This window comes from Eschrichtius robustus, chromosome X (assembly GCF_028021215.1).
Source record: "Eschrichtius robustus isolate mEscRob2 chromosome X, mEscRob2.pri, whole genome shotgun sequence".
In the NCBI taxonomy this organism is placed as follows: domain Eukaryota; kingdom Metazoa; phylum Chordata; class Mammalia; order Artiodactyla; family Eschrichtiidae; genus Eschrichtius; species Eschrichtius robustus.
The window spans coordinates 48,943,991-48,966,380 of NC_090845.1; the positions used below are offsets into that span (position 1 = coordinate 48,943,991).

General features: G+C 36.1%; 1 protein-coding gene across 15 annotated transcripts in view; it reads right to left on the reverse strand.

Annotated features, from left to right (window-relative positions):
- The window catches only part of HUWE1 (HECT, UBA and WWE domain containing E3 ubiquitin protein ligase 1), a 143,427-nt gene that overhangs the window by 99,529 nt on the left and 21,508 nt on the right, over positions 1 to 22,390 (reverse strand). For 14 of the 15 annotated variants that reach the window (XM_068533919.1, XM_068533916.1, XM_068533920.1 and 11 more), the window contains 4 exons: positions 17,059 to 17,127; positions 12,839 to 12,937; positions 11,997 to 12,203; positions 10,445 to 10,597 (listed from right to left, as the gene is read on the reverse strand). In XM_068533919.1, the coding sequence (XP_068390020.1) occupies positions 10,445 to 10,597; positions 11,997 to 12,203; positions 12,839 to 12,937; positions 17,059 to 17,103 (504 nt within the window). In that variant the 5' untranslated portion in view covers positions 17,104 to 17,127. Of the gene's footprint in view, positions 1 to 10,444; positions 10,598 to 11,996; positions 12,204 to 12,838; positions 12,938 to 17,058; positions 17,128 to 17,429; positions 17,448 to 22,390 lie in introns of those variants that run through there. The other variant, XM_068533924.1, reaches the window with a different exon arrangement.

A 22,390-nucleotide genomic window follows, 5' to 3' on the forward strand; every position in this document is an offset into this window, starting at 1 on the left:
TGGAGAAAAGTGCCTTTATGGGAGCTGTGGAAACCAGCCTCATATGCAAAGGGACCTGGGAGGAGGCATACAGACCTCAGTCCCAGCTGTGGACCCTGCAGTGGCCTGTGAACCAGCTGTAGCCACTCTCAGCAGCTGTTTGAGAGCCCGAGGAGAACACTGTCTTAAACAATCATCCATGGATGATAAAGGTTAAAGGACAAAAGTTTAAAAAAAAATAAGAGCTAAAATAATTTGTTAATGAATACACAATATAAAAAGAGGTAAACTGTGACATCAAAAACATAACATGGAAGGGGAATAAAAGGGTAAAGTTTTTCAGATGCAAAGTTAAGTTGTTATCAGTGTTAAAATAAAACTATTGTATCTTTTTCTAAAAGCAAAACAACAAAAACAACAAAAAAAGAACTAGTAAGATGGCATTACTAAGTCCCTGCCTATCAATAATTACTCCAAATGTAGATGGACTGATTTTCCAATCAAAAGGCATAGAGTAGCTGGATGGAAAAAAAAACAAGAGCCAACTATATGCTACCTACAAGACTCACCTCAGCTTTAAGGACACACATAGGCTCAAAGTAAAGGGATGGAAAAAGATATTTTACACAAGTGGAAACCAAAGAGCAGGGATAGCTACTTATATCAGACAAAACAGGCTTTAACTCATAACCTGTAATGGGAGACAATTAAGGTCATTATAGAATGATAAAGGGGTCAATTCAAAGAGGATATAACAATTGTAAGTTATATGGACATAATGTTGGAGCATCTAAATGTATTAAGCAAATACTAATAGATATGAAGGGAGAAACAGAACAATACAATAATAGTAGGAGATGTCAACATCTCACTTTCAACAATGCATTGTACTGAGAGAAAAATCAAGAAGGAAACATTGAATTTGAACTATACTTCAGACCAATGGACCTAGTAGGCATATGTATAACATTTTATTTAACAGCAGAATACACACTCTTCTCAAACCCACATGGAACATTCTCCTACATAGATTATATGATAGGTCACAAGACAAGTCTTAGCAAATTTAAGATAGAAATCATACCAAGTATCTTTCTGGACCCCAATAGTATGAAACTGGAAATCAGTAACAGGAAGAAAACTGGAAAAATTCACAAAGATGTGGAAATTAAACAATACACTACTGAACAACCAATGCGTCAAAAGAAATCAAAAGGGAAATTAAAAACATCTTGAGACAAATGAAAATGAAAACAAAACACATGAAAACGAATGAGATGCACCAAAAGCAGTTCTAAGAGGGAAGTTTATAGGAATAAATGCCTACATTAAGAAACAAGATCTCAAATAAACCTAATTTTATACCTCAACTTGAAACTTGAAAAAGAAGAATAAACTAAGCCTAAAGTTAGCAGAAGAAAGGAAATAACAAAGATCAGAACAGAAATAAATGAGAGACTAGAAAAAACACAGAAAAGATTAATGAAAATAAGAGCTCTTTTTAAAAAAACTACTCAACAAAATAGACAAAACTTTAGCTACACTGAGAAAAAAAGGCTGAAGACTCAAATAAATAAAATGAGAAACAAAAGAAGAGACATTACAACTGATACCACAGATACAAAGGATCATTAAGAGACTACTATGAACGAACTGTCAACAAATTGGATAACCTAGAAGAACTGGATAAATTCCTAGAAATATATAATCTAACAAAACAAAATCATGGAGAAATAGAAAATATGAATAGACCAATAATGAGTAAGCAGATTGAATCAGTAATCAAAAAATACCCCAAAAAGAAAATTCCAGGACCAAATGGTTTCCTTGGTGAATTTCACCAAACATTTAAAGAATAACCAATCCTTCTCAAACTTTTACCAAAAAATTGAAGAGGTGGGAACACTTCCAAACTCATTGCTTGAAAAATTACCATTGTCTGGCCAAAATTACCGATACCAAAGCCAGATAAGGACACTACAAGAACAGAAAACTACAGGCCAGTATCCCTGATGAACAAACTTGCAAAGGTCCTCAGCAAACTACCAGCAAACCAAGTTCAACAGCATATTAAAAGGAACATACACCACGATTTAAGTGGGATTTATCCCTGGGATGCAAAGATGTTTCAACACATGCAAATCAGTAAGTGTGATACCACATTAAGAGAATGAAAGACAAAAATCACATGATCATCTCAAAAGCTGCAGAAAAAGCAATGACAAAATTCAACATCCTTTCATAATAAAAACTCAAAAATGGGGTATAGAAGGAACATACCTCAACATGATAAAGGCCACATATGACAAGTCCACAGCTAACAGCATACTCAAGGATGAAAGGGTGAATTCTTTCCCTCTAAGATCAGGAAGAAGACAAGGGTGCCCACTCTAACCACTCCTATTCAACACAGTATTGGAAATACTAGCCAGAGCCAATTAGGCAAGAAAAAGAAATAAAAGGCATACAATTCAGAAAGGAAGAAGTAAAACTGTTTCCATTTGCAAATGATATGATCTTATATACAGAAAACCCTCAAGGCTCCACCAAAAAACTGTTAGAATTAAATTCAGTAAAGTTGCAGGATACAAAATCAACATACAGAAATCAGTCACATCTCCATACACTATCTGAAAAAGAAATAAAGAAAACAATCCCATTTACAATAGCATAAAAAACAGTAAAATACTTAGAAATAAATTTTACCAAGGAGGTAAAAATCTGTACACTGAAAACTATAAAACACTGATGAAAGGCATTAAAGAAGACACAAACATCCTATGTTCATGGATTGGAAGAATATTGTCAAAATGTCCACAGTACCAAAAGCAATCTACAGATTTTAATTACTATCAAAATTTCAATGACATTTTCCCCAGAAATAGGAAAAACAATCCTTAAATTTATATGGAACCAAGAAGACCTCAAAAAACTAAAGCAATCCTGAGAAAGAACAAAGCTACAGGTATCATACTTCCTGATTTCAAACATCATTACAAAGCTATAGTAATCAAAACAGTATGGTATTAGCATATTAAAAACACACACAGACCAACAGAACATAATCAAGAGCCCAGAAATAAATCCTCACATACACAGTCAACTAATATTTGAAAGGGAGCCAATAATCAATGGGGAAAATATACTCTCTTCAATAAATGGTGCTGGGAAAACTGGATAACGATAACCAGTTTTCTGGATAACACACAGAAAAATGAAATTGGACCCCCTATCTTATACCATTCAAAAAATTAACCTAAATTAAAGACTTCAACATAAGACCTGAAACCATAAAGCTCCTAAAAGAAAACTCAGGGTAAAAGCACCCCAACATTGGTCTTGGTGACAATTTTTTGGACATGACACCAAAAGCAACAAAGGCAAACTGCATCAAACTAAAACACTTCTGCACAGCAAAAGAAACAATCAACAAAATGAAAAGATGACCTGCTGAATAGGAGAAACTATCTGCAAACCATTATATCTGATAAGAAATTACTATCCAAAATATAAAGAACTCATATTGATACAACTGAATAACAATAACAAAAACCAACCATCTGATTTTAAAATGGGCAGAGGAACTGAATAGACATTTTTCCAAAGACAATATACAAATGGCCAACAGTTACATGAAATGGTTCTCAGTATCACTAGTCATCAGGGAAATGCGAATCATAGCCACAATGATGTATCACCTCACACCTGATAGAATGGCCATTTCCAAGAAGACAAGAGATAACAAGTATTGGTGAGTATTTGGAGAAAAGGGGACCCTTGTGCGCTGTTGGTGGGAATATAAATTGGTATAGCCACTACAGAAAACAAACAGTATGGAGGTGCCTCAAAAAATTAAAAATAGAACTATTATATGATCCAGCAATCCCAGTTCTGGCTATCTATCCAAAAGAAAGGAAATCAGGACAAAGAGATATCTGCACTCCCATACTTACTGTAAAGTTATTCACACTAGCCAAGGTATGGAAACAACTTAAGTGTCTGTCTATGGATGAATGGATAAAGAAGATGTGCTGTACATACACACACACACAATGAAATATTGTTCAGCCACAAGAAAGAAGGAAATCTCCCCTTCTGCGACAACATGGATGGACCTTGAGGGCATTCTAGTAAGTGAATAAATCAGACAGAGAAAGACAATTACTGTATGGTATCATTTATACATGGAATCTAAAAAAGCTCAACACATAGAAATAGAGCTAAGAATGGTGGTTGCCAGGGACTGGGGATTGGGGGAAATGTGGAGATGTTGGTCAAATCGCACAAATTTCTACTGTGGTAATTAATCACTTTGTAATATATTAAGTGTATCAAATCATCATGTTGTATACCTTTAAGTTACACAATGCTTTATTTCAATTATATCCCCATAAAACCAGAAAAAATTAATTAATAGAAACCATTCCTGAGCAAGTCCAGACACTGGATTTAGTAGGCAAAGACTTTAAATCATCTATTTTAAATACGCTTAAAGCGCTAAATGAAATCATATACAAAGAACTAAAGGAAACCATGAGAATGATGTTTCATCAAACAAAGAATGTCAATAAAGAGTCAGAGGTTATAAAAAAGGAAGCAAATAGAAATTCTGGAGCTGAAAAAGCACAGTAACAGAAATGAAAAATTCGCTAGAGTTGGTTCAACAGCAGATGTAAGCAGGGAGAAAAATGAATTAATGAACTTAATTAAATATATATAATGTTAGGTGGCAATATGTGCTACAGAAAAAAAATGAAGAAAAGTGTAATAGGGAGTAAGGTAGGTGTTCTAATTTTAAAACAGGATGGTAGGGAAGACTTCACTGAGATGGTGGCTCTTAAGACTTAGAGAAGATGAGGGAGCAAGCCATAGAGACAACTGGGGATGTAGCTGTGCAGAGGCCCTGCAGCAAGAGTGTGCCTGCCACTGTCCAGGAAAGCAAGGGTGCCAGTTATCTGGAATGGACTGAGCCTGGGGGAAAGAAATGTGAGGTGAGGTCAAAGTTTGATTTTGTACACATTACAATTGATATCCAGCAGAGATTTTGAGAAGGCAGTAAATATACAAGTTTGAGGTTCAAGGAAAACATACAATTTTTGGAGTCAATGGTCCTTAAAACCATGCAATTGGATCAGATCACCTAGGCAGAATGTATTGATAGCTGGATAAGACACAGAGCCTGGGGTGGAGTCCTGGGCCACTCTAACACTCGGAGGCAGCAGAAGAGGAGGCACCAGTCAAGCAGACATAGAAGGGCAACAACGGAGGACCAGGAGGGTGGTTTGGAAGCTAAGACTTTAAAAATGGTATTTTCAAAGAATATTTAATGCTGTGGGAAAATACTCACCATAGGTTACATGGGGGGGGAAAGCAGCATATGAAACACAATGTTAGTTATTTTTTCTACATGGTGGTGGTGGAGGATTATTATTATTTTCTTCTTTATACTTTTTTGTATTTTCTTAATTTTCAACACTGAACATGCATCACTTTTATAAAAATTCTGACAAATTTGAAAATAAATATTGGAAGGTGAAAAAAAAAAAGAATCAATGAACCTGATGACAGGTCAATTGAGATTACCCAGTCTGAAGAGCAGATAGAGAAAAAAAAAAGTAAATAGAGGTTAAGAGATCTGTGGGACTTCACCAAGTATACCAACATATACATAATGGGAGTCCAAGGAGAAGAGACAGAAAAAGGGGCAAAGAGATTATTTAAAGAAATAATGGCCAAAACATCAAATTTGACAAAAGACATGAATCTATAAATCCAAGAAGCTCAATGAATTTCAACAGGATAAAACGACATAGATCCACAGAAAGACACATTATAATCAAATTGTCAAAGGCCAAGACAGAGAGAATAATCTTGAAAGCAGAAGGAGAAATGTGACTTGTTATATACAAGGGATCCTCACAGCTGATTTTTCATCAGAAACGATGGAGGCCAGAATGCAGTGGGAAGACATATTCAAAGTGCTAAAACAAAATAACTGCCAATCAGATTCTATATCTGGCACAGTTATCTTTCATAAATGTAGGAGAAATTAACACTTTCTCAGATAAAAGCTGACAGAGCTTGTTGCTAGTAGACCTGCCTGTAAGAAATGCTAAACGGGAGTCCTTCAGGCTGAAATGAAAGGACACGCCACAGTAACCTGACTCCATATGAAGAAATTAAGAACACCAGTAAGTTAATTTCATAGGTAAATATAAAAGGCATTATTAATGTATTTTTGGTTTGTAACTCCTTTTTTTCTGAGTGTTTTAAAAAACAACTACATAAAAAAGTAAATTCTACATCTATGTTGATGGGCACACAATATATAAAGATGTAATTTGTGGCAACAACATACAGTGGGAGGAAAGTGCTATATAGGAGGAAAGTTTTTGTCTACTCTTAAAACTAAGTTGGTATTAATTTGAACTAACTTTTCATTAATGAAGATGTTAGTTGTAATACACAGGGAAAACATTAATAACTAGACAAAAGATAAATCAAGAAAACATAAGACTTGAACATTAAATCAACCAGACCTAACAGATATATACATGTATATAGAACAATCCACCCTGCAACAGAATATACATTCTTCTCAAGTACATACAAAATAGTCTCCCATATAGACCATATGTTAGGCAACAAAACAAACTTTAAGAAACTTCTAAAAAAGAATAAAATCATACAAAGTATCATATCCAACAACAGAAAGAAATTAGAAATCCGTAACAGAAGGAAATCTGGAAAATTCACGAACACGTGTAAATTAAACAATATACTGTTAACAACCAATGGGTAAAAGAAGAAATCAAAAGGGAAATTAGAAAATTCCTTGAGACGAATGAAAATGAAAACACTTCATATCAAAACTTATGGGATACATTTATGGGATAAAGCAGTGCTTAGAGGGAAATTTACAGCTGTTAATTGCCTACATTTAAAAAAGAAAGATCTCAAATCAGTAACCTAACAGTCCACCTTAAGGAACTAGAAAAACAGCAGCAAACTAAACCCAAAGCAAACATAAAGAAGGAAATAGTAAAACTGGAGCAGAGATAAATGAAACAAAATAGAAAAACAGAATCAGCTAAACCAAATTTGTTTCTTTGAAAATATCAACAAAAATAGACAAACCTTTAGCTACACTGACCAAAAAAAAAGTATGTTCTTGCTCTCTCAAGCTTGTTCTTTTAAAATATACATACAGGAGGAACCAGAGAAAAGGGAAAGATTTAAGACAGCTATTCTGTTCATCTTCAATAACAACCAGAACAAGTTACTTGAATTCTCTGATCTTTACTTCAAAATCGAGCCTATGCACAGGGGCATACCTTATTTTACTGTGCTTTGCAGATACTGCTTTTTTAATTGAAGGTTTGTGGCAACGCTGCATTGAGCAAGTCTACTGGTTTTTTCATTTTTCCAACAGCATTTGCTCACTTCATGTCACTGTGTCACATTTTGGTAATTCTTGCAATATTTAAAACCTTTTCATCATTATTATATTTGTTATGATGATCTGTGATCAGTGATCATTGTTATTACTATTGTCATTATTTTGGGGTGCCACGAACCATGCCCATACAAGATGGCAAATTTAATGGAAAAAAAAAATATGTGTTCTGACTGCTCCACTGACTGGCTGTTCTACCATCTCTCTCCCTCTCCTCAGGCCTCTCTGTTCCCTGAGACACAATAATATTGAAATTAGGCCAATTAATAAACTTACAAGGGCCTCTAAGTATTCAAGTAAAAGGAACAGTTGCACATCTCTCACTTTATATCAAAAGCTAAAAATGATTAAGCTTAGTAATTCTTACACGTTGGATCCATTTCTGGAAATTTTCCACTGTTATTACCACACTATTTTAATTCCTTTTAGCTTTATAAAAAAAGTTAATACCCAATACGAAGAGTATTTCCTCATTCCATTTTCAATATTTTCTTGGCTATTCCCAGGACTTCCAGTGAAGAAACATGGAATTTGCTGAGAACTGTGAGGATAAGGGATATATAAATACTTGATGCCACATAGGGGTGACAGGTAAGTCAAACCAAGGATCTGAATTTGCAAGGCGGAATAAGCTTGCAAGGTGGAATAAGCTTGAAAGGCTATATATCTTCACAATTACTTTCCTTTTGTTTCTTCTGTTGTCACAACTAACTGTTTTTTAGAATACTTCAACTATTACTGTCACCACTAAATCTTTCTATCTTTTGTGATCTAATAAAAATCAAGTGCCTACAATAAGAAAGTTGTGGTAAGCTGGGATCCTTAAAAGACCATGTCAAGCCATGATTCATGAAAGTCTGTGATGTTGTGACATTTCTGAGATATTACCATTATTAAATACAAAGAAACATTTCTTACAAAATTATGTAAAGTTAATATAGGAAAACACTGATGCTAGTATGTTAAGTAAATAAAGTAGGATATCAAGTTACATATACTATATGTATTCAGCTATGTAAAGAAATATGCATAAAGACTAAGAAAATGTACCAAAATGTGAAGAGTAGATACATAATTATGATAAATTTTCTTCCGTACATTTCCAAAATTTTTAAATACCAAGCACATATTTTTATTATGATGTTTGTTTTGCAGCCAACAAGATAAACCTACGGAATGTTTAAGATGCAAGGGTACTTATTAGTTAGTACTAAGAAGAACTAGTTCTTTGTCCTTTTAATTATGCCCCTATATCACTTTCTCAACTACTATGTGAGCTTTTTAAAGAAAAGAACATGTTTTATACTATCTCCCGCGCAGGATTAGCCATATACTTCTTGAATATTATCAAGTGGAAGAGTTGGGTGTGGATTCAAGGAGCTGGGTCTCAGGCTGACACCCAGGTTTGGAATATAAACCATGCCCAATCAACTCTACAAACAGCAGTTATCACATTTCACACTTTATCAGGGGCTAAAAGCCCATGGGCTTTTCCTAAAAGTAACGTAACTTCTGAATCTCATTGTCTTCACCTACTCCATAGAGTTACCATATGATCCTGGCAATTAAGTAGATACCCAATAAATAACATTTATATCAACCATGGCATATTTAACACCACCTCACTAGATGGGATTTGCTCAAGAATGGGTATGTATTCAGGTATCAGAGAAAAGGTCTTGATGCCTTTGGGATGGAACTATAAGAATCTGGTAAGATTTTGTAACTTTGCCCAATAGGATAGATTAAACCAATGGTTCTCAAAGTATGATCCCTGGACCAGCAGCCTCAACATTCCCTGGAAACTTATTAGGAATGCACATTACTGGGCTCTGCCCTAGGCCTAGTGAATCAGAAATGGGGGTTGCGGGAATTGAGGTAAAGGGGTATGAGCAGACAGGGGAGGGAGACTTATCTATGCTTTAATAAATCGACTCTTTCTCATGCATGCTCGAGTTTGAGAACCAGTGTCCTAGACCCTCACAAAAATCAACCAACTGGCTTTTAACTGATTCAAGTCTTCTTGGAGAACTTCTGCTGTATTTGCAGTTCACTAATATCTGTGCATAGTCACAATTGGCTCACATCACTGGGTTAACTGAGTCACTAAAAAACTATCATGAGAAAATGGTTAAAAATAATCTTGTATTTGCAAATCCAAGAAAATATGCTCAAATTTTAAGGGAGGCTCCATCTGGATGAATATCAGGTGATTAACATTCTCTTTATACTTTCCTATACATCCTAGAATTTTTGCAATACATGTTACATTTATAATCACACAAAAATGATTTTAAAGTAACCATGCACCTAAAAATAGCCTGAAACTTGAGTTGTATGACTTGTGAGGTAACCATTTATTATTCAGCTTTTAAAAAGTTAGCCCTACCAACTTTCTTCCAAGAAAGCTTTCTAGCAATGGCTACCTCTCTCAAACCTGAGTATGTATTATCAGTTTGCCTCTACAAACACTGGACAATAGTTTGAGTAAGCTGAATTTAACATGAGCCTTTTTGCCTTCAATTAACAATCATTACCACCACACACCAATTACTGAGCGCAGCACTAAGAACCCTACATTTTATTTTATTCTGAAAATACTCTTAAGGTAGATATAACTAAATTCTCAGATGAGAAAACTGCTATCAGAGCTAATAAGGTAGGCCAGGACTCAAAATCCAGATCTTTTATTGCAGCCAATGTTTCCCTCCAAACAGAATCTGATTCTTAACTTTCTTTCCAGAAGAGAAGTGGCCATTTTTGAAAAAAGAGAGATTCTCTTTGTGAGCAGAGATTCATGAAATCCCTCAAAATTACTTCATAAAATTGAGAATACTTCCTAGGATTTTTGGGGTACCTTAGTTAAATGGGCCCCAATAGTTCTACTCAATTAGGCCAGTAAAGTTAACTTATGGATTCCTATTCATTTTGACACTGCAAGAAACACCTGTGAAAAGGAATAACAGGGTCCAACTTCTGTGTCCTTCCAACTCTTCACCCATGACTCACCTCTGCCAAATGCTGCAGCCGGGTTAGCAGTGGGGTTCTCTTGTCAGATCCAAGGCGTGTGATATAATTTGATCTTTTGCTAAATACGTACAGAAGGTTGAGGACTGCCAGCACCACTTGCATATCAGAAGAAGCCAATAAAGTTGTCAAATGCTACAGGGGACAAAAATGGGGGGGCAAGTTCATGGTATCAGGCATACAAGACCTTGAAAACTTGAAATGCCATGGATTTACAAAGCTATCAAGAAGTTTAACAATACAAAAAAAATTTATAAATATTTGAGCACCTACAACATGTAACCTTATGCCCAAGCAGCTTATAATCTGGCAGCAAGCCAGAAAGTCCAATTTAAGTTAAAAAAATGTGAACAGTTCAAAATTACATAGGTGTCTCCACAGGAAGAAACAGATTACAAAAGAGACATATGTAATATTTTAATACATAGCAGAACTCAAGAACATTAAGTTTCCAACTAGACTAAAAGTATAGACTAAGATAATTTTATGCTCCTTCTGTATCCTTTACAACAAATACAAAATTGGAATTAATTAAAACACAGGGTTCTTCATATAGAAACTAAAAATAACAACAGCTGGTGGCACTTATGACTGTTACAATACAGTGTATGTAACAATAACCCAAGAGTAACTATTTTTGCTTTTTAATACAGTCAAAATTTACCAATATATTGAAACATTTGGTTAGTGTTAAAATCAGTATGTAATTTAGCTGGAAATGAACCAAAGTATTTCTGGTTGCTGATTATCCACAGAAGGCTATGGATTTCCTTTTGCAGCTTATCTATTTCATCTTCAACAGACTGCTTAGCCATCCCCTACTTAAAACTTCAGGTATTAGGTCTTTAGTTCAGTTATTCCACTTCGCTTCTTAAGCCATTTACTTTCTACCTGTTTGTTCTGATTCTGATTCTGATTCTGTTTCTTTAATGAAGACTTAGGAAAAGTAACACATAACAACAGGGCACTAAATCAACAGTGATAAAAACTCTAAAGTTAGGCTAAAGGAAGAGAGTTTCTTCTTATACTGATTTTTGACCAATTCAAAAGTTCACTAATTCCTGTGCCCACTTTACTCTTTAAGAATACATAGCATGCTATTAATATACATTTTGGGGAGGGGGAGCAGAAATTAAAAAGCAGCACACTAAAACTTAGAAAAGCAGTCTAAGTGCAGTAATGTGTCAAGGAAATCAAATTATGTCTAATATTTTAAAAGTAATTTGGGGCTGCTCTGATAACCTGGGACCAAGATCAACTCCTGTAAATTCCCAAGAATACACCAATACATGTATTACATTCGCATTAATTTCTTGAATCTTAAAAGGCAAGGTGAAGGTGACAGTAAAGAACCTTCCCATCAACCCTGTGAAGGGTATCTTTAGCCAAGAAACATCCTACCAATGTCTTTGACATTGAAAACCCCAGAACTCCGTAATGAAAAGGAAAGAATCATCAGATAGAACAATTTCCTTATTCTGGACATGAACAATTCTAGTTAAGAACAGATCACGAAGGCTTGAACCTCTCCTACCTCTATGGAACTATACAGATGCCGGGAAAAGCTGTACTCAATGAGCAAGGCTGTGAAGTTCAACACAGCCAAGAGAAGCATCTTCAGTTGTTCTCTTTCTGGCCTATCACACACGAGCATCCATGACATATTCTCCACTGTCTGTCCAGCGTCTGCCAGAATTCCATCGAAGCGGTCCAACAGATCCACCCAGTGATATAACTCGCACTGGAGAGAGGAAGAGAAAGAGGAAGATATAAGAATAAGGTAAAAGTACTGTGTGGGTACTCTGTAGCTGAGCTTTGCTGCAATGGATTGCTAAGCATGACACCTAGACAAGTTCACTTCCCACCTTTGCTTCTCTTCAATCCCCCACCAGTACAGAAACCTATGAGAAAGATCATACTCTGAGCCACATGGACCCGAGTTCATTGCTATATCTATCAAAACCCCTACAGCTAGGTCTTCAAAAAGAGAATTCTGGCTACCTCTGAGGTCTAAAAACACAAGGACTTTCCCTGCCAGAATCCACTTTATCTGAAGTGCTCATTTTTAGAGTTATCTAAAGAAGAGTCTTTTAAGCTAAGAGTAAAAATCCTGAGACTATCTCAAGCTCATATTGTCAGTCAAACTAAAGGAATTTTGTGGTTGAGCTTCTTTATCATCACCTGTATAAACATTCTTCATCCTTGGCTAGCAAAATTTTCCTTTTACATTTCTTTCAAAATTTCCTTGGCAACCATTCACAGGCTAAAAATTACTGGTCTAGAGCTGTGCCAGACACACACTAGATGCTTATTAAGTAATTGCTGAATGAGGCTACCTCGTTTTGGTTTCTCTTTTGGGAGCATGGGTTTACATACCTTTCCAATGTTCCATGTTTTGATCTGCTGCAGTTCCAAGAGGAGTTGCTCATCATTACAAACTTTGAGTTTGTCTATTAAGGCTCTGCAGTCTGCAGGCTGAGAAAAACAAACAGGTATTCACAGAAGGGTGTTTTGGAGTATGAGGGAGACACAACAAGGAAGAATAGGAAAAAAACCCCCTTATGTCAACACACTCAATGATTTAACTTTTGATAGAACTCACTACTTAAGTGGAAATTTGCCAGACGATCACCTGAGATTAATACAGAAATCTTATAATGAAACAATCCATCTGTGTATTTTTTTTAAAACCTGGATGAACCTGTAGATGTAGACAAACTACTTGGAAGTGTACAGACAACAGAAATAAAGGAAACAAGCTAAATATCAATAAAAACAAAATGAGGAATCTGTATCATAGTCTGAAAGTTAACTAGAATGCCTGATAAGAAATGTTCAATTAGAGGAACACTGAGGAGCCCTAGTGAATTCACAAAGGGGAAGATTAGCACTGGCTATATTTTTCTGCAACATTAAACCGTCCAATTATAGGAGGCAAAGAATTTCTGAACTGTGACTAGGACTCCATTCTTACTTGGGGTTTCCATTTCCATATATTCCTGCTCTGTTTTACTGATGAAAGGGCCTGTTTGTCAGGTAACAAGGTGTGGATTCAGAGTTCATAGTAAGTTTCCGAAAGTGGAGCTGGTGGTGGGGGGGGGGGGAATAGGGACTGGGATAGAGATGCTGCTATTAATGGATGGCAGCTGGAAGTGATTACACTTGCTCTTTGACTCTGTAAAGCAGTATGGTATCCTAGGAATGGGCCTAGATTTGGAACCAAACAAATCTGGGTTCAGTTTTTCACTTGATGTTTACAAAGTTGTTTCATCATGAGCAAATCCAACCTCTTAGCCACAGTTTTCTCACCAGAAAAAAGACCTAAGAACCACCTTGGAAATGTGAAGCTCAAGTATTTGCATAAAGCACTTATCTCACATATTAGGAGCTTAAATACTGAAAGACAGCTTACTGTTACAAAGAGCATGGACTTTAGAATTAGGTAGTTGGTAAGCTACCTCTTTGAATCTCAGTATCCTCTTCCGCAAAATGAACTTAACACGACCTATTTACCCAGCAATGTTGTGAGATTTAAACTAGGGGCATTTTCTGCAGCCAAAATGGAACGTGGAACAATAGGGGCTTAAGGGCAAAATTTTTTTAAGCTAAGTCTGAAACCTTTTCTCTCTCTAAAGTAAACATTATTAAGAGCTATCTCAAATTTCTGTGGTAATTAAAGACATGTAAAATTCTTGGCATAAAACCCTTCAACAAACCAGACCTGCACTTTTTCTTCCTCTCCTTGAAGTCATACAGGTTGAGGGAGAGGTAGTGAAGTAGTAGAAACAGGTAACAAAGGAGTGTGAACCACCTGCTCATGCAGTTCACGTGTGCCTTCTGGACCTACCTGGGCCTACTATCAAATATACCACTTCAATTTCTAATGGATTGCAACGATGCAGACCCAATTTTATGATTCTGTGGGTTAGATAGCACCCAGTTCATGACAAACATTTGGGTCCTGTAATCATTTGGTATCTCCTAATCAGGCATTCAGTCTTTATCAAGGTCCAGTAGCAAGCCAGAAGCTGCTTTTCTGAATGTCAGAATAGCTGTTGGCAGAGAATAGCATGGCCAAACTCTACCCCCTAGGTCTTAAGCTGTGATTCTCCTATTGGGGCTTGCCAGAGGCATCCCACAGCATCTTTGGCTGACACTTAAGTCAGACACCTGGATCTACTAGGCCATAATGTGCACAGAGTAGGGCAGCTTACATCATAGCCTGAACCTTCTGCAGAGTCTTCTCTAGATCCAAACACTACTATCACTTCAGAAATTATCCAGTAAATGGATCAAAACAGCATGCCTAAATGTAATACATGCTGGCTCCAAAATCCAAAGAGGCACCCCATACACTGTTCCTCTTTCTTCATGGTGTGTGGTACAAGGTGCAAAAACATGTCTCTCACTTTAGAAGGGAAATTTTGACATTTCCCAGACCTTTGAACCCCTAGAAAATTTCCTGACGTGGCAGGCCCTCAACCTTCAAAGGGCACTCTCTGGCACACATATGTCTAAGGCATCTAAAGTGCTTGTGCTTTCTGTTCACAAGCCCCAGTTAGCATAACAGCATCAATTTAACGTACCAGCACCATGCTGTTTTATCAGGAGTATCAAGATCCCTATGGACTTTGCGGTTTGCAGAATGCACCAGGGACAAAAGTGTATCTTTACCGTCTTGTCCCTGTTGCATAAATGCAAACTGAGTGTGATTTTCCTTACTTACGGTAGTACAAAACAAAGTACTTGCCAGTTCAATGGCTGCATACCAATTGCCATGGTTTATGTTGATTTGCTCCAATAAAGATGTCAAATCTAGGGAAAAAACCCTCTGCATAGCTGCCGATACATAAAGTGATCAATAAATATCTTTCTTGTGCAGCCACTATGGAAAACAGTATGAAGGTTCCTCAAAAAATTAAAAACAGAACTACCATATGATCTAGCAATTCCACTTCTGGGTATTCATCTAAAGAAAATGAAAACACTAACTTGAAAGGATATATGAACCCCCATGTTCATTGCAGCATTATTTATAATAGCCAAGATATGGAAACACCCAAGTGTCCATCGATGAATGGATAAGAAGATGTGGTACATATATACAATGGAATACTATTCAGCCATAAAAAAAAGAATGAAATCTTGTCATTTGTGACAATATGCATGAACCTTGAGAGCATTATGCTAACTGAAACAAGCCAGGAATCTGTACATAAGTGTGACTCCAAGAACAAATCTATAACAATCTACTAGGTAAAAGAAAAAGAAATTGAATTTCTCTGATTATCTACAAGGTTGAATTATCCTGGAAGTTAAATGACTTCAGGCAAGTTTTTTTTGCTCTTCAGTTTCCAAAAAATTTGAGTATGTTAACTGTCGAAAATTCTAGATGCCAAAACATATCAAAAACAAAATGAAAAGGAAATGAACAGGTATGTAAAATGAACATACTCAATATGTATGGCATTCAATAAGAAACTGACGTTCCAATGTCAAATACAAAATAAAACAGCACGAGCAGACAACTAATATAAGGCCAATAAATGTGAAAATATATGTATTAAGGCATGCAAATCAGAAGAGTGAAATATTTTTTCTCCACCTATTAACAAAAATTTAAAAGATAATCTGCAATGCTGGAGAGGATGTACGAAGACAGCACTTCTCATACTCATTAGTATAACACTGAATGAAAAGGGCAGGAGAACTGCCCATGCAATACTGGAATAAATATCAATAGTGATACCCTTGGGTGATACTTGCCAGGTAGTTACAGTTTTTAAAAAACCAAGTGGCCTGTATTTAGAAAATGAACCAACTAATTATGTGCCAGATACTTTACTGAGCAGCTGCCTCACATCAGGGAGGGAGGAATTTTCAACCCCATTTTACAGCTGTGGAAACCAGGCAAGTTAACTCTCAGACACAAAAATCTAGTAAGATTCAAACCCATGTCTAATTCCAAAGCTTGTGCTCCTTGAACTACAGCACATGGGGTCTATGGGAGTGTCATAACAATACAATACTTCCTTAATTTCAGAATGCAGTTTAAGCAGGCCAATAGAATATTGGACAGAAGCTGGGATTTCTACTGCTGACACAGGATCAACTGACATGGACACCCAATACACAGGTTAATATAGGTTAAGCTGAACTGTATGATTAAGAATCAGTAATAAAGAAAGCTAAAACACTGGCCTCACAAGAAATCTAGTGAGAAAGGTGTTACCACTTTAATTTTCTAGATAACAAAATTGAGAAAGATCCCGCAAATACAGACAGAATCTGAATCCATACTTGCTCTTTCCATTATACCATGCTGCCTTTCAATGCACAGAAACAGCAGCCAGACAGCCTACTTCAGGTACATATAGCTATAAACTGTTTAGTGCTCACTCTCCACTGATCACTAGCTTATTCACCTTTTTAACCAAGGGAAGTTCAAAAGAAAATTTGACTGTTTCAGGACAAGTTGCTGTTTTACTGCACTGTGTGTATATAAGTGATGATATATTTGGAAGATCAATATGAGTGAACTGACTGCAAAGATTTTTTTCTGAAATGAAAAAACAGGCAAACTTTTGGATACTTACAGCCTCAGTAGGTGTCTTTTTCAGTTTAGTCCTGTCTACTTTCATGTTTTCGATTTTCTGTTTTATGATCTGAAAAGAAAATTCCCCAAAAAGTGAGAACTTAAAGTTGCAAGCTTGAGCTCTACATGCTTGGACATAGACAATATAGAACAAAGAGCATGCAAAATGTTTAAAGTAAAATTGGAGTTATGATGCAGGCCAACTCAGAGGTACAGGTACGAGGTAAGGAGTGGTAAACAATCTCTCCAAATAAAACTGGCCCACATTCAAGTTACACAAGCCTGTAACCAATTTAAGCCAAAATTAAAATGCCCCCCACCCTAACCTCTCAAACTCATACTTGAAAGTAAGAGTAAAATGTTTTAACACACCTCAGGATGGAAAAATTCACCACATCCTGCAGTATTCTGGAAAACTCAGCAATTCCACTTCTGGGAATTTACCCAAAGAAAATCATAAGAATGTATATATATATTTAATCACAAGAACCCATACTGCATGACCATGTATAACAGTGAAGAAGTGAAAAGGATCAAATATCCAAAATAGGATTGGTTTAAAACAGACTATTACACAGCTGTTAAAAACACTGCACACAATTACATAACAGCAAAGCTGTTCATGGTGAAATAAAAAGGTTACAAAACAGAATAAATAGTATAAACCCATGTTTAAAGAACACAGCTTAGAAGGGGTATGCATCAAAATGTTAATTCAATCTAACCAAAAGGATTATGTATGATTGTTTTACCTGTGCTTTTCTGTATCTTTTACTGTTTTAACCCATAAAAATACATTATGTCATAAGAACAAAGGAAACAAAATACTTTTATTTTTTTTCATTAGAAAATGAGGTATAAGACTCCCACTAGAAATATCCTGAGCACAGAACACAATCATTTTACTAAGGTCCATTAAGATGCTCCGGCCAAGGCACAGGAAGAAATAAAGGTTTCCCCCATTAGCAACTAGCACATATGCAGAGGAAGAGGTGAACTGCAGGGCTCTTTACCTCTGATAATGTATTTGCTATACAGCAGTCACTGGGGGTCAATGTCCCTCCTCCAAGAAGGCTGGCATAATATAAAGCGAACCAAGCTCAAGTATAAATTTTAGGCAGCTTTTGGTCTAGAGTTAGTCCAACATGTTCGGTATTCTGGAAATAACATGTATTTGTCTGTATGGCTGGCATCCATTCAACCAATGGGCATTCAGAAAGAGTTGGTACAAAATCCAGAATATGTTCTAAAATGTTGCTGTAGGGGTCATTCCTGAAGAAAAAAAGATGTTTCCCCTCTAAAGTTCACATTTAGGGTATGTGATTCCAGATTACTTTTTAAAAATATTACCTCAGCATCTAAGAGAAAATAAGCAAGATGCCTTCTGCCAACAACTTCCAAATATATAAAATGAGGCCAACAGGATTCTGGCAACAATCTGATACATGTAGTGGAAACTATAAGTGAGCTACTTGTACACTTACTCTCAGGTTTGCTTTGTCTCACAAAACCTCACACCCATTAACTTAGAGCAAGTGGCTGTCACATCATTGTGGCTGTAGTCATTTGTGGGAGGCTATTACATTGCCTCAGCTACAGGAAGTAGCAGTTAGCCCCAACACCATACAACCCGAATCACTGAATACTCTCCCTCCAAAATTAGGAGCAAAGTAAGAAGGTCTGCTCTCTCCAGTTTCATTCAACACAGTGTTGGAAGTTCTAGCCACTGAAATAAGGTAAAAAAAGGAAGTAACAGGTATACAGATCAGAAAGGAAGAAATAAAACGGTCCTTATTTGCAGGTAACAAAGTATTATCTAAGTATAAAATCCCAAGGAGTCTACAAAAAACTTCCCAGAACAAGTGATTTCAGCAAAGCTGTAGGATACAAGATAAACATACACAGATCAATCATATTTCTGTATACTGGCAATGGACATGTGGACTCAAAACTTTACAACACCACTCATAATTGCTCAAAAAAAATTTGAAATACTTAGGCGTAAATATAACAAAGCATGTACAGGCCTTGTATGCTAAAAACCAAAATATGTTGATTTAGAAAATCAAGACCTAAAAATATGAAGTGATATACTATGTTCATGGACTAAGAAGACTCATATTAAAGACAACGGAACTACAATAGCTCAAACAATTTTGAAAAAGGAGAGGGAATCACTCCATCCAATTTTCAGACAGACAGACAGACACACAGACACACAGACACACACACACAGAGCTACAGTAGTCAAGACTGTATACACAGTAATAGAGGAGGGATAGGCACATATGCCAATGGACCAGAACAGAGAACCAAGAAATAGACCCACACAAATATGCCCAACTGATTTTTGACAAAGGCGAAAAAGCAAGTCAATCAAAGGATATTTTTATCAACAAATGGTGCCAGACCAAGTAGACATCTATAGGCAAAAAGATGAACTCTGACCTCAGTCTCATATTTTATATAAAAATTAACTCAAAATGGATCATGTGGCAAGGATGTGCAAAAAAGGAAACTCTTGTGCACTGCTGGTGGGAATGTAAATTGGTGCAGCCACTATGGAAAACAGTAAGCAGGTTCCTCAAAAGATTAAATATATGATCAATTCCACTTCTGGATATTTATCCAAAGGTAACGAAAAAAACTAACTTGAAAAGATATATGCACTCCCATGTTTACTGCAGCATTATTTACAATAGCTAAGACATGGAAGCAACCTAAGTGTCCACTGATGGATGAATAGAGAAAATGTGGCTGTAGATAGATAAAATGTACACCACATTTTATGTTTTTATATATATTAAAGATATACAAAATGTAATATTATACAGTCTTACAAAAAAGAAGGAAATCTTGTCATCTGCGATAACATGAATGGACCTTGAGGGCATTATGCTAAGCGAAATAAGCCAAACAGAGAAAAGACAAATTCTGTATGATCTCACTTATATGTGGAATCTCAAACAAACAAAACGCCAAAAAAACAAAAATACAAAACTTATAGATACAGGAAACAGACTGGTGTTTGCCAGAGGCAGGGGTTGGGGGGTGGGGTGGATGAAACAGATGAAGGTAGTCAAAAGGCACAAACTTCCAGTTATAAAACAAAGAAGTCATGCGGATATAACGTGCAGCATGATGACAATAGTTAATACTGTATTATATATTTGAAAGTTGCTAAGAGCAGATCTTAAGAGTTCTTATCACAAGAAAAAAAATTGTTAACTATGGTGATGGGTGTTAACTAGACTTATTGTGATCATTTCACAATATATACAAATATGGAATCATTATGTTGTATACCTGAAACTAATATAATGTTAAACGCCAATTACATCTCAAAAAAGAAAAAAAAAAAGGATGATGGACTTAAATGTAAAACTATAAAATCTACTGGGAGAAAATATTTGTAAACCATACATACTATCTAGAATATATAAAGAACTCTTGAAACCCAACAATAAAAAAAAAATCCTCCAGAACAAGAGCACAGACTAAAACTTGTGCAAATAAACAACTCACAACGATTTTACTGGTTTAAAAAAATGTAGATGAAGTCACTGGCAAATCTTCACACAAATATGTATCTCACTTTAACTAAAGCTATTTTGACTTATTCTGTACCATTCAAGGGTCTGGGTTGAAAACAATAGACTCTGGCTAACTAAAGCAAAAATGTGATTTACTGGAAGGGTAACTGATAGCTCATGCAATCAACAGGAAAGCTTAGAGATCCACATTCAGAAAACAGACGGAACCAAGGAAGCTAGGCATCCTGGAACTACAGCCAAAGACCTCCCACAGACACAGCTTAGTTGGGGGTGCCTATGCTGCCAACACCGGATTCTGGATGCCTAGAAGCTACTGCTGGTGGCAGTATGATTTCTAAATGGTCTCAGATATTTGCATCAGTGGCTCTAGATGCACTGTCCCAAGTGTGAGCATCTGATTGGTCAAGCTGAGGTCCCATGCCTATGCTCTAGCTGTCAAGGTTCTGGGAGAGCAAGTGCATTTGGCTTTTTCAGTTTCCACATTGTTCAGGTTCCAAACTTTTCATAAACAGATTCAGATGATAGGCACCCAAATAAAAAAAACAAGCCAAAACAAATGAATGATCAAGCACACGTTCACATAACAAGTACAATGTTAGCCTGGCTTCTATAATTTTGTTGCAAGAAATACCTATAGTTTAAAAAAGAAAGATATCACTGCCTGTGAGACATCAATTAAGAAAATTCAAGTCTTTTTTGTTTCTGTTCTATTTCTAAGCTGGTTTCACAGTAGGAAGGGAGAATACTTTTTGAGTGCCCACTACAAACCAGATAATACTTAGGCTGGTGTTTCTCAAAGCATTCTAGAGCATCTTGCTCCATGAAGACTAGGTTCCAGTAATTTAGGAAATGTTACAAATTTCTCTTCCTTTAGGACAGTCACATGGCTGACTGATATTACTAACAGCTCCAAGAAATCCCGGGTAAAGGAAACTTATTAGGACATAGAAACATTTTTCCTCCAGGTGGCATCTATTGAAAGTCCAATTTAAGAATCCCAAAGAATACACTTTGAGACATGTTGCTCAGGGGCCTCATATTTGTCTTTCCTACAATCCTCACCATTCAAGCCAAGTTCTTTCCCCATTTACAGATAGAAAACTGAGGCTCAGAGAAATTCAGAACCTTGCCTGGTTAGTGAATGTTGGCTCCAATATCTAAATCCAGGCCCTTCTGACTCCCAAGTCCATGCTTCAATAACATGCTGTTCACTTTATTTACTAGTTTTATTACAACAATAAATGCTTGCAGATGAAAATACAAATTTGTGACAAATTCCTCTACACTGTTGGATCCTATTGTTCAAAAATAATATCGTAAGAGAGGAAGCTGGGGCACAAGGTGAAAAGCTGAGATATTATCAATCTCACTAATGATGGAACAGTAACTAGAGAATGAGTTCTACCTAATGCTTAGAAGTTAAACAGATGAAAATCCCATTACATAAAAAAGTCTCTAACAAAAAGAAGTTAATTCTAAACAAATCCCTGGAAATAGCCTACTGCCTTTGTTGGGTCAGACCAGAACTCTGTGCACCAAGCAATCTCTACACATAATAAATATTTCTTCCTAAACTCAGGTTAGAAAGATCAACTTTCAGAAAACTAATGAATTATTATGAATCACCACCTGTAGCGATTACCATTACACTTAAATACTTCCATTTAATTAACCATTTCTTTTTTTCACTCCTTCATTCCCCCCAGCTTCACTTATCTTTGAAGTTTGAATCTTGGTTTTATAGGGTTTACATCAAGACAAGAGGGTACAATTAAAATA